The 11,346-nt window shown below is 39.3% G+C and overlaps 1 protein-coding gene across 1 annotated transcript in view; it reads right to left on the bottom strand.

The window, feature by feature from the left end:
* LOC102204178 (myelin transcription factor 1-like) overlaps positions 1-11,289 on the bottom strand; it is a 29,604-nt gene extending 18,315 nt beyond the window's left edge. The window contains exons 1-5 of the mRNA XM_005752307.1: positions 11,043-11,289; positions 1,601-1,669; positions 1,282-1,344; positions 783-866; positions 84-305 (exon numbers count right to left, since the gene is read on the bottom strand). Coding sequence (XP_005752364.1) covers positions 84-305; positions 783-866; positions 1,282-1,344; positions 1,601-1,626 — 395 coding nt within the window. The 5' untranslated portion in view covers positions 1,627-1,669; positions 11,043-11,289. The remainder of the gene's footprint in view (positions 1-83; positions 306-782; positions 867-1,281; positions 1,345-1,600; positions 1,670-11,042) is intronic.
* Positions 11,290-11,346: the final 57 nt, after the last annotated feature.

Raw genomic sequence — 11,346 nt, 5'->3', positions numbered from 1 at the left:
TATATATATATATATATATAAACCAAAATAAATCAGAAGTTTGGTTAAAACCACTATTAATGATGCACTGATATTCAGGGTACCTGCGATGTGTCAAGAAGCTGCCGTTAGCATGACCAGAACCGTCACAGCCTGGTGTTGGGCAAGATGGGCCCTCGGTCTTGAAGGCCTTCCAAGAGAAGGGTGTGCCATTTAGAAGACCTTCCTTCTGCCGGCGTGCTGCTAGTGGACATCCATAAGCACTGCGATGAGTGGCGTACTTCCCACTGATGTGGCCCAGGCTATCACAGCCAGGAACAGGACATCTGTAGCCAGGCAGAAAACACTGTCAGGCTAGTTTGGCTTAGGCTAACACAAGACATTTTCAATTTGGTACATGAATTTAGACAATGGCCTCTGAATGGGTTAAAGTAGACAAATGTGTCATTTATCCCATTTGTCCAATCATTGAAATCCTTTCCATTTTTCTACAGGAAAGAATAAAGGCATAGTTTTAAAATAAGTAAGATATTATCCTCTTCACAGGGTCAGTGTGCTGTCCTGTGACAGCCCTGAAGGTGGTGTAAGAACTAAAACTCCATCATTCATCTGAATCATCATAATTCATCTTCTGATACTTAATATCTTGGAAATTAGATTTTTAATCTCAATGAGATTTTTTACCTGGATAAATAAAGGATTAATAATAAAAAAACAATATCTATAATACATTTCTTTTGAGCCAAAGTAAACCAAATTATAATCTAACACACACATGGTGCTAATGAGCTATTGTTGCAAACCTGAGCAGCTCAGAATCTTCTTTGTCATCCTTGGTAGGGGTTGATTTGACTCCACTTTTCTTGGCTCGGGGGCATCCAGACAAACTGGCACAGAGGAAGAAAGTGGACCACACAGAAAAGACAAAGCTTTGCTTAAACACAGGCTAAATAAAATTCTTTAAAAGAATAACCTCAAAAAGTAAAAAAGTCATTTGAATATTTTGAAACATGTAAGCTAATATGGGTGAAGCTGATTCTATTTAATGCGCATTTTAACAGTTTACAAGGACTCAGTACATTTACAGTGAGTTTATGTGAACATTATATTCTGTTAGCTTAATGTTTGTCACTCAATGTCAGCTTCTGTCTTAGTGAGACTGGTGGACTGTGTAAGCAGTAGGGACCAAGAAAATAAGTCTACACACAGACTTTTTTTTATTATTGCCAAAGTGTGACATAAACACACTGAGTAACTGATGTAGTCTGTAACGAATATGTGATTGGGGAGGCAAACTCTCACCTGCGATGTGAAGCATAGTTTCCAGTGATGTGGCCTGATCCGTCACAACCTGGAGTTGGACACCTGAGACAAACACACACACGCACGCACACGCACACGCACACACGTGCACTTATTCAATTTGCAAATTTAAATTATTAGCACATTGCTGGCAAAAATGATTTTTTTCCACCAGATTACTTAGAATCAATTTTTTTTGTTTCCAATTTTTGATATATTGTATTATATCAAAAATATTTGTATTTTATATTAGTTTAAAAAGGAGAGCAAGGACAGAGCTGTAGCTGTGGAGGTGAGAGACGGGAGAAAGCACACATACTTTAGTTCTGCTGTGTGGGCAGCCATGAGGGTCCGAAGTGATTTATCAGCAAGAGGACAGCCTGACAGACTGAAAGATAGGTTAGAGAGAGAATGTCAGAACACCAGACAGATCAGAATGTCTGAGTATGAGTGAAGGAAAGAGCCAGAACCTGAACTAGACTGCAGAGCCAGGACAGAATTGAGCAGGATACACAGCAAGGACAGAAATGGTATTATTTTAAATTCAAGTAGTGTCATTGTTAGCTTCCCCTAAATATGTTCTTTGGCATAACCAGAGTCATCTACTCTGAATGGTGTAAGTTGTAAATGTAACAGTCTACTGTTTGCTGAAACATCGAAAGGTCTCGTTTGTTCAAATGAAGAGAGAATGAAGGGAAATCCTCAAATGTTTCACTGCGTATCCTCTACATATAGTAACCATGTATTAGTTTTCAAAGAAGCTTGCAAAGAAAAGCGTCTGGACTTCTTTAAGTTGCTTGAAGACGTTTCACCTCTCATCCGAGAACTCAAAACTGGATTATAGATGGCAGACAGTTGGTGTCGTAAACCACCGCCTCTGTTCAAAGATGGTCGCTCACAGTGGAACTTAGAACTGAAGAAGCTTCTCGGATGAGAGGTGAAACGTCTTCAAGCAACTTAAAGAAGTCCAGACGGTTTTCTTTGCAAGCTCCTTTGACTACGATGACCCGGATGACTGAGAACCTACACAGACATGTATTAGTTTGTTTTCAAAGGAGCTTGCAAAGAAAAGCGTCTGGACTTCTTTAAGTTATTTGAAGACGTTTCACCTCTCATCCGAGAAGCTTCTTCAGTTCTAAGCTCAAATGGTGGAGAGTCCCAGATATAAACCTAGTGGGAGTATCCCCCCACAGAGGGACAAAAGGACCCCCTGATGATCCTCTAATCGCCTGAGACAAGGTGTGAAACTGGGTGTGGGTCCCAATCAGCCAGAGTTTCGGGTGAGTTCATTGTGAAACCTGGCCCCACCTTATCATGCGAATTCCTGAGATCAGATGGCCCAGGATGTGAGTGGGCATTAAGGCGTCTGGGAAGGGATCTCAAAACTGGATTATAGATGGCAGAGAGTTGGTGTCATAAACCACCGCCTCTGTTCAAAGATGGTCGCTCACAGTGGACATAGATGGCTTCTTTCACTCCTCTTTCAAAACCATCTGTCCTCTCTGTCCAAAATGTGAACATTGGCATCCTCGAAAGAGTGTCCTTTATCCTTAAGATGCAGATGGACTGCTGAGTCTTGTCCTGTGGAGGTGGCTCTTCTGTGTTGTGCCATGCGCTTGTGAAGTGGCTGTTTGGTCTCTCCAATGTAGAGGTCTGAGCATTCCTCGCTGCACTGTACAGCATACACCACATTGTTAAGTCTGTGTTTTGGCGTTTTGTCTTTCGGGTGAACCAGTTTTTGTCTGAGCGTGTTGCTGGGTCTGAAATACACTGGGATGTCGTGCTTGGAGAAAACTCTCCTGAGTTTTTCTGATACACCGGCTACATAGGGGATGACAATGTTGTTGCGTCTGTCCTTCTTATCCTCCCTTGCTGGTGTCTGATCTTATTTTCTGTGCCTCTTTGCTGACTTTAAGAACGCCCATTTAGGATAGCCGCACCTTTTGAGTGCTTCCTTTACATGTGTGTGTTCCTTCTTTTTTCCTTCAGGCTTAGAGGGAACATGTTCTGCCCGGTGGTGTAGGGTCCTAATTACTCCAAGTTTGTGTTCCAGAGGGTGATGGGAGTCGAACAGGAGGTACTGGTCCGTGTGTGTGGGCTTCCGGTAAACTTCGATGTTGAGGTTGCCGTTCTCTTCAATGTGCACAGCGCAGTCCAGGAAAGGCAAACAGTTGTCCTTTGTGTCTTCCCTGGTGAACTTGATGTTTTTATCCACAGAGTTAATGTGCGCAGTGAAGGATTCCACTTCTTGTGTCTTGATTTTGACCCAGGTTTCACAATGAACTCACCCGAAACTCTGGCTGATTGGGACCCACACCCAGTTTCACACCTTGTCTCAGGTGATTAGAGGATCATCAGGGGGTCCTTTTGTCCCTCTGTGGGGGGATACTCCTACTAGGTTTATATCTGGGACTCTCCACCATTTGACCTTAGAACTGAAGAAGCTTCTCGGATGAGAGGTGAAACGTCTTCAAGTAACTTAAAGAAGTCCAGACGCTTTTCTTTGCAAGCTCCTTTGACTACGATGACCTGGATGACTGAGAACCTTCACAGACATATTAGTTTGTTTCATTACGTGAGGTCAGGTGTGAGAGGTCCCAGTTGTCTGTGCTAATGTGCTGGACAAATACTGAAGCAATGAAGATACAAATTTTACACGAGTCATTTCATTACAACTGAAGAAACTTTTTCAATGCTACCCCTGCCCCCCGAGACCCCACCCACAAAATGGGAATCTATGTAAAACCTAAATAAATAACAATAAAATTCCAAAGCTATAAACAATTTGAAAAAATGTCTTTAGCTGAGAGCTGTTAGAAAAACTAGTTTTAGTTATTTGCAAAATAAGGAGATAAGAAATAGAAATCTCTTAAAAGTTACACTTAGTGACACTTTTCATTTCACAATTCAAACATTTTCAGTGTGGTGCTAGATTGCAGCCAAGTATGTGGTTTAGTATTGTCTTGCTGACATAAACAAGGCTTTCCCTAAACCTAGCAAACATACCTGTGTGGGGTCACAGTGGGTAGATGTGGGTGAACTGTGAGACTGTGTTGGCTGGGTTTTAAAATCTATTATGGTTGGGTAGGCTAGCCCAAGTGTTCCCCATAGTGAAATTTTGCCCATTTGTGTCCCCCAGAAGGAATTCTGTGGGCACTTAACTGTGTGGACCATGTGTGGGCACACCCCGTTTAGTGAGTGATAAGCATTGGTTTTGTCCTGCTCACACAGCCCCTCAGTTCATGGGCACATTTGCTGGTATATTATTTATAATACAAAAGTAAAGGTGTTTCATATCTTCTCTAAAATAGATGAAATCATGAAATGATAGAACATGTTTAATTACAATGTCAGAAATATAAGACTGAGAGAAGATGACTGATTTAAAACCTCAGTAAAATTAAAGTTATACTTGCTCTAATTGATATACTGCAAAAGAGCTCAACAAGTAAAATATATTAGGCCAGTATCTGAGCATGCTGTAGATCTCTTGCAGGTCTACAGTGGGACACACTGTGGGCCATTCTCTTGTTAGTGTGGGCAGCTCACAGTCAGCCCACATTATGGGCTGTCCCACTGAGGCCCCGCACTGTTGGACCAAGATATGGTTTGCATTTCATGCTTGAACTGGACCCCTGATCAGCCTACTATGGGCCTTAGTAGGGTAGTGAAATGTAAGCCCCGTGGGTCTATTCCTAGTGGCTTTACACAGCCTCAAGGGGGCATGCTGTCATCATCTGGATTGCAGCATATGATCCTAAAAACTTGTATATATCATCTGGCATATTGCTCTCTTTCTCGCACTTTCTCTCATAAAATTGTATAAAAGCAGATCAGAGTCTGGTCAGAGGTTGAATAGACAGGTCATTATTTAGCACTTTTCTTCTTTATCTGAGCACTCAAAGTGCTTTACACAACCTGCCTCAGTCACCCATGCACACAAGCACTTTTTTCTATGCAAGTGCTTTCTATCTACCACCTACAGGGTGCAATGGCATTACTTCAGGACTGTTTTGGATGAAGTGATTAGAGCATGTTGTATAATATGTGATACATGTGCCCTACACACTATCTTATGGCACTTGGAGAAAAAGATGAGTTAAGCCAGGATTCTGCTTATCATTTTCTCTTTAGTTTTTAGTGCAATCATCCCACAGCTCTCTCTCTGACTGGATTGAACACCTTACTCTCAAATTGGATTTTGGACTTATTGTCATGATCCTGGGTTTTTTGGCCCAGCATTTTGAGTTTTCTTGCGTTTTGATATTATTTTGGATTCTAATTTATATTTAAGTCCACTTTGTTATTCTAAGGATTTATTCTACAGTACCTAGGTTATTCTGTTTAGCCTTTTATTAGATTCCCCCTTGTGTCTTTGCCCTCTGTGTGTCTGTGTTTATCTATGTTGTGAGTCTTTGTGTCTTGCTTCACTCATGTTTCATTCTGCTCCCCCTTGCCTGTCATATTATCCATGTTTCCCTAGTCATGTCTCTGTTTGTCTGTCTGCACCTCTCTGAGTGTGTTCCCATTATTTCCTGTTTTACTTTGGTAGTCTCCTACACCATGTTTTGCTTGCCTCTCTTACTTTGAAGCTACCTTGTCTCATGTGTAATGTTTAACTGTACATGCTCCATCTCATTGTGTGTAATTTGCCCCAGCTGTGTTCCCCACGAGTTTCCTGTTCCCTCATAATTCCCTGTATATTTAAGCCTTTTGTTTTCTTCTGTCCAGCGTGGTGATCTCTCTCATTCCTGGCTGTGTGAGTCTCTATGTGTTAGTTTATAGATGTACCAGTATAGTTTTGTGTTATTTCCCCTTTCAGCAAATAAATCTGTCCTATCTTGTTCAAGCTGCACCACAGTGGTGCACCTTGTCAGCTCGTTGGTATGTTGACTGGTTAACTGACAGCAAGGCTCTGCGACTTTTGAACTGAGGGTGGATGGTAAGGATGGATGTTAATGCCTTTCTGGAGACCATTTTCAAGGACACAGTAAGATGTATGCCCTCTGCACTGGGAGACACACCTCATACCCCCATCATTAAAAAAATCAGCACCACCCAGAATTTACAATAGCTTATTTCCACAGACAATAAGACTGTTAAACTCACTGTGATATGCAGAACAAAGCCACTTTTGGAAATAGGTATAGTGAAAATGCCAACATTTTATCACTATTTAATCAAAACACCCACAATGAATAGCAAAATAATTGTTTTACCAAAATTTTAAATCCCTCACACAAAATGCTATTTCTATTTTGTTTGAAGTAATTATTTTATCAGCAGTTTCTCAGTTCTTTTTTTTTTTTCTTGTTCAGTGAGAGAAATCTCACTCATTATGTTTTAGGTTTGAATAAGTGCATTAAAGTCAGGTTCAGTGTTTGAGGTGGAAATAAGAAGGACACTCACATCAACAGCAAGGTCCGCCTTCCCTTCTGCACCTGAGAGCTCAAGGATGTCCTTGCCTTCCTTTTCACAAAACTAGCACTGACTTACAATAACACCTCCTGTCACGATCCTGGGTCTCTGACCCAGCGTTTTCAGTTTACGTTTTGAGTTCTTAAGTTATTCCTTTATTATGTTGAGTAATTATCTTTTGGTTGCCTTTAGTTTATTTATGTTTCACTTAGGTCTTCTGTGTTAGTCTGTCATGTTTCTTGTCTTCTTGTCCATGTTGTGAAGTTGTATTGTCATGTCTGCTTTCCACTTTGTTTCCTGTTTTATTTTGATAGTCTCGGTCCTATGTCAGTGTGGTCCGCTTTGCTTCCTTTGTCTCAATTAGTGTCAGCTGTTTCCCCATGTGTTTCCACTTCCACTAATCACCCTTGTGTGTATTTAGTATGTGTATTTCTGTCAGGTTGTCTGTTGTTCACGTCATGTTCTCCACACCATGTTTCTAAGTTTCATGTCCAGGTTTTTAATGTTGTTTGTTTTGTTCACCCAGTTTAGGTTAATGTTAATTTTGCTTCAGTTTGCCTTGCCCTTTGTTTGTACCCTTTAACAGCCTCATTAAACATCTCACTTTTTGTTAATATTCAAGTTTTGTTTCACATTCTTTGTCTGCATTTTGGGTCCTCTTTGCAAATTCATACAGTGTGCTGCCGAATACTGTGACACCTCCTGGTATATAGCACATTGCAAAAACACCAATTTCAGTTCTGGTTTGGACAGCCAATCATAAAACCTGCCGGTTTGTTCCATTTCAGGCCAGGCCTATCTAAGCAGGCAGTCACTTCTATAAAAAAAAAATCACTATATTTGTGGTCACTTTCACTCTTTAATTGTTTCAGTGTACAAAGATGGAATATCGGGCCTATGTCATAGACATTGCAGCTTTAGTCCAGAGACAAGGAGAAAAGGTCTAGCAAAGATTCAAATGTCTGTTCCCACTCTGCATCAGACCAATTGTTGTACTTTTTTGTGTGTTTAACTTCATAATGTTCATTCAAACTGGAATCCTTAAACACAGCTATCTGCTCTCCATAAACTAAGCAGATGGCTTTACCTGACGTCAGTAAATAAGTACTAAGAAGCTCATGTTTACATTCTTCATAAATGTTTTATTTAATATGAGCTGATAACTTTGAAGGCCAGCTTCTTTCATAAAACTCTGTTCCAACGCATTTAAAGTGAAGCTGCATTCGCTTGTACAGGAAAAACAAACAGTCGCCTTCAAAATAACAATAAAGTTGTATTGTGTGGTGGCTGGAATATGACAAACAGATGCTGTACAATGTCCAGGTATGTTTCAAATCATTTCATTCTTACACCTTCACTGCTTACTCAAAAAGTAGGTCCATATTATCCAAACATCAGTGACACAGGGTTCAAAACTGGTCTAACGCATTCTAGGACAAGTGGCAGAAACATTATCTGTTCCCACTACAACCTCACAGAAGTGGACATCGGAGCAGCCAACCTTAAACAAAGAAATGTGATGCTTGTCAAGTATTGATGAAAAACAACCAGCTGGCCTGTAGTCGTTATCACTTACTGTATCCTCCAATAAAGACAGATTGGTATGGAATGTGCGAGTCACCAGGAAAGAGGGACCAAAGCTATATGTCAGCCGTGGGAATGAGATGGCCTTGCACACTATTCTCCCAATAACTGAAATGTATTTTAACTTAAAACTTGTTATATAACTATGGGAAACCTCTTCTGTTTGTTTATAAGGAAACCCATTAGCTTCCACAACAGTGGTTGCTAATCTTCCTGGGGCCAAAACCATCAAGTACAATCAAATAAAATATTACACAATAAAGTGGATACCAAATATCTGCATAATTTGGCTCTTATATCCACAGTAAATGTTTACAATTAAGAAAATATAAGCATATAAATATCAATGACACTGAAATAAAATACACAAATTTCCATTACAAATGACATTGCCCTCTTACAGTATTTATAATGAATTAAAAGCTGCCTAAATAGGCTTATAAGTGATTTTTAAAATTATGAATAGAAGCCAATTCTCTAAGTGCATAAGGCAACTTATTCCACTGAAAAGATGCTCTAAATATAACAGAGGTTTTCAAAAAGTTGCGTTTAACTCGAGGAGTTACTAAATTGCAGTTTGTTGAAAATCGTGTACTATGATTATGTATTTCATCTGGATATTGCAACTGAGCAGAAAAAAATATGGTGTGTTTAACAGTATTGCTTTTTAAAAAAAAAAAATACAAGTAAGCCATCGTATAATTCAGCTTGTACAGAAAGCCAAGAAAGTTTATCATGCATTTTATCGATATTTGTATAGTATGAACACTTTAACACTAATCTGGCCGCCTTGTTCTGGACTAACTGAAGTCTGTTCAGAGCTGACTCACTGTTACCACTTCATTGTATCCTAGATGAACATGTTCATTTGTTACTCAGACAAAGTTTACTTCTTTGATTCCACCTTCTTGCATGATTTGGGATATGCATGTTTGCAAATTTGTTGCTGTTCAATAATGTCATCAGTAAGTCCACAGTAAGAGTGTTGCTGTTGAGGGAAAGCAAACAATGTTCTTCATGATTGATGCACCTTCTTCAGCTTGAAATTGTCTTTTAAAGCACTGTTGGTATATAATCTGAAATCTGAGTTTTGCTTCTGTCAATGAAGAATAAAAAAAATTGGCACAGAGTTTAGTAAAGAAAAAAAAGGAGCGAGTATTTTCTATGTGTCTTGTGATTATTCATTTTTAAGACATGAGAATGGAGGCTAGAATCTTTTCCAGCTGTCATAGGATGAGAAGGCAGGGTACACCCTTGTCATGACTTTATTCCAAGGCTCTCACGGCAATACAGACAGCAATTCATGCTGATATTTATAGATCTGGCCAATAGGAAGAACATGCCCACACAAGAAACCAGCAGGTGGATATTTCCTCAGTTTTGCCCAAGTTCACCTGGTCTAAGTATAGAGAGGGAACCTGAACCCTTCTGTCATTGTGCTTATTCTGAGGAGAGGAAGAGTTTGGTCTGACTGCTGACTTCAGCCAGGTATTGGATGTAGAGGGCAGTATAAGTAAATACAATATTTTGGTAATAATGTGTGAGAAGCTTGAATGCTTTGCTTTTCCTGCAGTGAACACAGCTATAGACACACACTAGGAAAGTCACAGGACTGGATGCCATAAAAGTAATGTGTCAGCAGAGATGGGCAGTAACGTGTAATCCGATTACTTTTTTCAAGTAACACGTAAAGTAAGGGATTACTATTGCAAATTAGATTACTGTTACTTTCCCATAAGCACGCTGTGTTACTGCATTACTAAACCGTGATTTTGTTTGTAAGAGTGTCTCATGACAACGAGCGTGTGATGTCCGTGGCAGCAACAGACGTGTGTAGATCAACAATGGATAATATAGAGGACGGGAGAGAGTACGACCATGCAGCTTTTAAAGCTTGGAAGTACTCACATTACTTTGAGTTTGATTCCGTAAAAAGGGTAAAATTAAACTTCAAATCTGAGCAAGCACTGAGCACGCTGCCACGGGAATGTGAAATTCACAGAGAAACCCCCGAATCCCTCCACTGACATGACCACTGCGGTGGCAAACCTCCACCAGTCCCACTCCTGCTAAACAGGTGAAAGTAGATTTAAGAGTGGCATGACTTAGTGCTGCTGAATCTTTGATTTGAGTTTTTTCTTTTGCTGTGCATTACTTGGATCTATTTGAAAGAGTGAGTGTACACACATTATTTTATTTTATATGCTGAATATGCAGAAAACAGCTTTAACTGTTAAACAATTTTCTTCAAGTCAAAGACAGTTACATATAATAAAATGTTTGCTCGATGCAATGTGCATAAAGTTAAAAGATTAAAACTAATAAAACAATTTTTAAAAAGAGGCTTTTCCATTTGATTCAATTTTATATGATGGATTATGCAGAAAAATGGGCTGAAAGGTCTATTGCTTTATTACCTATTCAGATTGTGTATCATGTTTTTAAACTAATTAATAAAATAATAAAGTATATAATTACTGTTGAAAATAAGTAATCAGTAAAGTAATGGGATTACTTTCATGGAGAAGTAATTAGTAACTAATTACTATTTTCAAGTAACTTGACCAAACTGTGTGTCAGTAATGGTGAACAGTGTTCTGACTGCTGTCTGACAGACTTAGTAAAGACAGGCTAATGAGATTTTTCTTTCTTTTTTTTACAGGCCAAAATGAAAGATTTTTTTTTTGCTATAATTACACTTTGAAAACAGCAGAAGCAAACACTGGACATTACTTCTAAGCTAGATTTTGAGGTCTTACCTCCGATGTGATGCGTAATTGCCAGTAATGTGTCCACTGCCATCACAGCCTGGAGTAGGACACCTAGGGTCAAGAACACATTCACAGATCAGTGTAGTGCTTCTACAGACTTTTCAGAAAACAAAAGCTTTCTTGTGCACATATCCTGTGTCTTGCATTGTCTTTTGCTCCCATGTTTTCATTTCATTTCATTTAAATACTCTCCCTTTCTAAAAGAGAAACTCATAATTACATATGCAATAAAGCAAGCAACAAAAATCGACTGGTACTTAACTATAACACTTTTCTTTATATATATATATAT

This window comes from Pundamilia nyererei, unplaced genomic scaffold (genome assembly GCF_000239375.1).
Source record: "Pundamilia nyererei isolate P.nyererei 1_Seehausen unplaced genomic scaffold, PunNye1.0 scaffold00352, whole genome shotgun sequence".
NCBI classification, from domain to species: domain Eukaryota; kingdom Metazoa; phylum Chordata; class Actinopteri; order Cichliformes; family Cichlidae; genus Pundamilia; species Pundamilia nyererei.
The sequence above is the reverse complement of the archived record's forward strand: the minus strand, read 5'-3'. Positions and strand labels throughout refer to the sequence as shown.